Here is a 6,110-nt window from a genome sequence, read left to right as displayed (position 1 = left end):
CTCCACCCCCGGCGACGGACACTGCAGCTCCTCCAACCCCCACGACGGACACTGCGGCTGAACTAGAGGACCAACCCTTGCCGGTATCCATAGCCCCTGTACAGAAGAAGAAATCTTGTAAGCGGCAGTCAAGTCGTTTAGAAAGCGATGATGGAAAAGTGGGGCCATCATAAGGAGGGCAGGAGGAAGAGGAAGAACTCATAAACGAGACGGAAACCACACGATCCCTATCCCTGAATGAGTTGCGAGGTATGCGGAAAGATTTCAGCCGTCGTCCAGACGAGCATATTGTTACCTGGCTGCTCCGATGCTGGGATAATGGGGCCAGTAGCCTGGAATTAGAGGGGAAGGAAGCTAAACAGCTGGGATCCCTTGCTAGGAAGGGGGCACTGACAAAGCAGTTGGAAAAAGGACACAGGCCCTCAGCCTCTGGAGGCGACTGCTGTCAGGCGTGAAGGAAAGGTATCCCTTCAAGGAAGATGTTATATATCGCCCAGGCAAATGGACCACTATGGAGAGAGGTATCCAGTACCTGAGAGAATTAGGTGTGCTGGAGGTGGTTTATAGTGACCTGGACAACGACCAAACGCCCAAAGATCTAGATGAAGTCCAGTGCATGCGACCCATGTGGAGGAAGTTGGTACGGAGCGCACCAACATCGTATGCCAGTTCGTTGGCAGTACTGTCCTGGAAAGAGGAAGAAGCACCAACAGTAGATGACGTGGTTAGACTCCGGTTAGCAGACACACAAGAAGAACACATGAAAGGTATGATTTTACTGAAGAGTATAATTCAAGTACTTATATGCATATTTTTCCTGAAGAAGCAGCATATATTTATATGAAGTACTCATTCATTATGTCCTTCTCCATCATTTATATATTTTTAAATTATAAGGCACTTTGGTTTTGGTCATTCTGGTGTAAAATCTGTAAATTTCTGGCTCTTCTGGATATACAGCAACATATTTGTACCTGAATGGTACCAAAGAGATTAACCATGAAATCCTTATTCTTGTAAATAGTAGCATTCAGCACTGGATACTAATAATGCATACAGAATGAACCAATTGATTTATCATATGATTACTCTACAAAACCAGAATGAAGTATATACTAAAATTCTTGATTGGTGATTTTTTAAAAATTGCAGTAATTTGTTCATTAATAACATTCATTGGAGCAAAACTCAGATTTTTTTTTTTTTTTAACAGCATTTTCCCCTTCTCTTTTTTTTTTTTTTTTTTTTTTTTTTAAAGACCCTGGGAGAAAATATATTGCTCTAATAAGCAGTCACTTAATCATTTACCACATCCTTCAAATTCTGATTTAGTTAATTTATGATTTATGGAAAAAGTTAATCAGCTACACTTAATTAGCTATCAGTCTACATCTAGAGTCAACTGCCATAAACACCATTTATGTATATAACCAAAGAATTGACAAATAAATATCAGTGTGAAGAACAGATTAATGAAGAAATTTTGCACACATTAACACTTAAATATTTACAGGATAGTTAAATTTGGTGTTTAATACATTCAAAACAAATAGTCTAATCTACTTCCCTAACTTCTCAGATTTTTCTTATGTATTTTTATAGTACTAATGCAGTTATTTTGATTAAATACACATCACTATCTTTAATTAAGCTTTAAAATTATCATCATCTTTCTGCTCATAATCTTTGAAAATACCTATTACTAGACAAAAAAACCTTTCAATTTAAAAATATTACCCTGTAATTCAGTGGTGACCCTCAATTTAGTAATACAAAAGTTCATTTAAATTCAATAACATTATCTGGGACAAAGAGGCAAAGGAAAGAATTCCATAGCAGGTTAGGTTAATTTCTTTTGGTTTAGCTTTTGCTTTAGCTTCAGAGGCTCAGATCTCTGTTGAAAAAGACATATCAGCCCAGATGATATGTTAATGACTGGACATGTGCTTAGGAAAATATAGACAAATAGCTCTTGAATACTGACATTACTGACAGCTCTCACCCTAAGGAAGCACTTGTACTTCTTTGTAAATACCCTGCAAGAACTTGCTAGTAAATGTAAACAGGCCAAGGATCACAACAGCCAAAAAGATGCTATAGCACCTTGTATATATACAGTCTACCGGCTAACTGCATCCATGAGCTTGATGATCTTTTTGCAGACTCATTTACTTCCTAGTAGTTTTGTGTTGAAGCTACATGCACTAGGACTCTGGGTTTTTTTACTGTACATGAAAAGGTCATTTAAGTGCATACACAATGTGTTATCCCCTCAGAGAATACATAACTTAATAATGTAATAGCTTTTATCACCTTTTCTCTTGTGTTTGAGCTATTTTTCTGGTACCACTGCTGTTAGACATGGCTTAAACATGAATCAAGTGCCTAACACTCCATCTATTCTTGCTGCATTTCTCAAGAGCCTGTTCTATCCCTCATCAAGGCAACACACCTTTTTGAGTGCCAGCTGCTCACAGACTGTGCCTTTCCTGAGTTACTAGAGATAGAAGACACCATGTATGAAAAATAATACAGTCTGTGACAGCTGATGTGAAAGCCAAAATTAACAGTAAAGAGAGACAGCTTTTCCCCCCCCAGTTTGCCTTTGCAAGCAGAAGGGAAGAGAAGTGATTATACCAACACATAGAAAGCTCTCTCTGCTCAGAGACCACCGCTGAGTGATGTTCTCAGAGGCTGACTGGACTCCCTCCTGAGCGTTCAACTCCACTCAACAGAAGGTGATGGCAGGGAAGTAATACAATTGTTGCCATTTCATTCCTTGCCCCTTCCACCCATTATGCATCATCATCTTCCACACTGAGGGAAGCAGAAAGACAGCAATTATCTTTCCCTTACCTTTTTTTCCCCACAGCATTGTTGCTTGTTCAAAGCAAATAGATAAAAAAATTTAATTCCTTTCTGGAAAACTTCCAGAAGTGTGGTAGCCTGCATAGGTAAATACATTAGCTTCAAAAATGGAATCAAATGCTTTCCTGCTCTCCAGATGCAATCAATTAGTTACAACACCCAAATCATGTCAGGACTTGCTTCCCTTCCTGTCTTAAGCTTTCAGAAAGTCACTATCCAATAGCTGAACACTATGTAGACACATGCCCAAGGGTGAGAACAGGACAGACACACAAAGCCTTACTGGTCAATACTGTCAACAGGTCCAATTTAATTTAAAAGAAGCAGCATATATTGAATTGTGAAACACACTACCTTTAACCATCTATTGTTAGTTAGTCACAAAACCCCGTATCACCTAAGACCTGTTGGATAGAAGCTTTTAAGCTTTTTTTTTTCCTCCCCCCAAAAGGGGACATTTATTTCATTATACATTACCTTTTTGTTCAGACATTCTTTTGATGTTCTTGCCTTAACCAATAGCTGATGTTCCTCCACTCCAGCTTTCTTGGCACAGTCTTAGACCAAATTAAGCTGATTATCTCACCAAAGCCTTATGTTTGGGTATCAAGACTGGTGATTAAGAGCAGCAGCTACACTCAACTGGTCTCTGGAGTCTCTCAGTCTCCCCTCCCATCCAGAGGAAGCAGAGCTAACTGTAACCCCACTAGGCAAAACATTCATCTCCATGAGCATTTATGAATCTATTGTTTTCCATTGCAGGCTATCAAGGATGAGAAATATTGAATGACCAGAGTGCTCTGGTGAAAGATGCTTGCTGTCGTCTTTCACTCACCAGAATATTTAGTACCACACTGTTTACTCTATATCTCAAAAAAGCAATAGCTAAACATGTCATTGCTCCAGTGTTTTAGAAAAACAACAAACAATTCATGTGGTTAGCTTCTAAACATGGGTGATAGCTCAGTTATTCCACTTAGATGAGAGGCAAGCACTCACCTTACAAGCACTCCTCTGTCTCCTTTAAATCTGCAGTTCCACAATACAAAGCTGTTAGCAACAATTCTAACCTTTTCTTCCCAATAGCTGCCCCTTGTATCTGTATCTATTCAATGGCATACTAAAACAACTATTTGCACTAGCCACTGCCAAATCTGTAAGATGATTCAGGTAAAAGATTTGCCTTTAAAATAACCAACCTTACAAAATTTTTCTTTTTTAAAATAGGATGAGGACAAAGATTTGTACCACCGTACTCAAGAGGACAGTGAGCTGAGATCAGGGTCAAGCAATAGAAATTAAGCCAATTCTGGTTTTGAACACATTGCATTGTAAAATCATGGCCTAAGAACATACAGGGATAAGAGAGGATACAGTGAAACCTGTCTCCATAGAAGCAACTATCCACTGGTGTAGGATCCATTCAGAAACCAAAACCACTTATGGAACTTGCAGCATACGGAGGAGTCCAAGGAACTGAATGTAACAGTTAAATTCCATTATCCCATCACTTCCCTCCTTATACACCCATTCACATATCTGAACCAGGAAGGCATTTTAGTGTCTCAACACAAACAAGGCACACAGAAAATCTTTGTGACACTTAAACAGCAATACATACTGCAAAGGTATCTAAGACTTCGGGATTTGTAAAAAGTAGCTGGAAATTAATAGATATTATCTAAATAATAACATAACTACAAGTCTGCATCAAGCATCATTTCATTATGCAAATCCTCAAGATCAACTGTAGTCCGAAGAAACAGGTAGAACAAATTTGTGTGCTTCTGCTCTTCTTTGCTACTTTTAAATCAAGTAGGATTCTTAATTCTGAAAATATGTAGGAATATAAATCCATCACTGTTCCATTTGTGCTTTTCAATTTTATGCTGATCTGGGTATTATAATTTAGTGTCGTTAGTACTCCTAATATAAACTGCTGTCACATACAGTACAGTGTTTTCAGAACACATAGCTATGCAACATTTTCACATCCCACTGCTCCTATCAAGAATTTTCCTTTGATGGGTTGGCATATAGTTTTTAGTTTGTGGCAGGGTCCTTGAATTCTTTACCTTATTTTTGGTTGTAAGCAGTTCTTCACATTTTGTATAGCCTTTATTTTAACTGTGGGTGAACTGGGTTTTGTTGCACATGACCAAGGCAGGGAAGAAGGAGCCTTCCTGCTCCACCTGGTGAGACATGGTTGAAGGCTGATCAGGGAAAAGCAGGGCTCCCAATGAGCTGCTGAGGTGACTCTCTTATGTGTCTCAGCTATGTAGATTTTCCAGAGAAGATTGTTTAAAAAGTAAAACAAACTAGACCCCCACAGTCACAGCTGCAGATAGCAAACACCTCAATGCTTTGCATTTTTAATACCACTGAAGTGTTCTCAATGCTTAGCCGCATATAACTTAATGTATTTTCAGAAAGACAGTAACAAGGAATCTTACAGACCACCCGTCTGTCAATTTTGCTGATCCACTGAGCACTCTAAGAAATGTTACTTGTTCTTCCTATTGGTCTCAGTTCTAATTTCTTTAACGTCTTATGGATGTTAAAATTAAAGTATCATGCAGGCAGCACACTGCTTGTGAACCACAACCTGGAAAGTCATTGTTAAAGGTAATGCAAATAGCAGTAACATCAGACTTTCTAATGCCTCCTGTTGCAAGATGGAGTTCTGTTGTTCGGAGCTCTGTCAAAAACTTTCTGTTCCATGCTTCTGTATGCGTCTCATTTATTTAGACTGTTGATCCACTAACACTTTAAACTGGAATAAGCTAGAACTGCCCCTGCTCACGTCTGCTCTTCCTTTATGCTGACACAAAATATTTGAGCATCCGCTAAGTTAAACAGACCAGAAAGCTGAGCTAACCTGGCAAAATGTTTCGATTTTTAACCCAGATCAGTTCCCAGTCTGGTTCATTGAATGGCAAGAAAAACTCTTATGATGACCCAGGGAAGTGGACAACACAAGGAAAGCAGTGATCAGCTGACAGTGGGAGGAGCACTGCTTCTTTCAGTGTCCTCCAATCATCCCTGAACCTATTCAATTAACCAAATACACAGAAAACTAATGAAGGCAAAGAGTGGGGCTTCTTGTTTCTCAATTCAATACAGGGTTCAAGACAGCCTGTTTCAACAAAGTACAGTTCCAGAAGAGATGGAGAAGAGGAGATGAGAGCAGCCCCACAGCTACAACAGGGGGCTGGAGATGAAAGAATAGGAAAGAGACAAGG

At 39.2% G+C, this 6,110-nt stretch overlaps 1 protein-coding gene across 1 annotated transcript in view; it reads right to left on the bottom strand.

Moving 5' to 3' along the window:
• Nucleotides 1–871: 871 nt before the first annotated feature.
• The window catches only part of LOC104081432 (protein unc-13 homolog A-like), a 21,456-nt gene continuing 16,217 nt past the window's right edge, over nt 872–6,110 (bottom strand). The window contains exon 8 of the mRNA XM_009584185.1: nt 872–974. Coding sequence (XP_009582480.1) covers nt 872–974 — 103 coding nt within the window. The remainder of the gene's footprint in view (nt 975–6,110) is intronic.

The sequence above is a fragment of the Fulmarus glacialis genome, unplaced genomic scaffold, assembly GCF_000690835.1.
Source record: "Fulmarus glacialis isolate BGI_N327 unplaced genomic scaffold, ASM69083v1 scaffold16728, whole genome shotgun sequence".
Lineage (NCBI taxonomy): Eukaryota > Metazoa > Chordata > Aves > Procellariiformes > Procellariidae > Fulmarus > Fulmarus glacialis.
The sequence above is the reverse complement of the archived record's forward strand: the minus strand, read 5'-3'. Positions and strand labels throughout refer to the sequence as shown.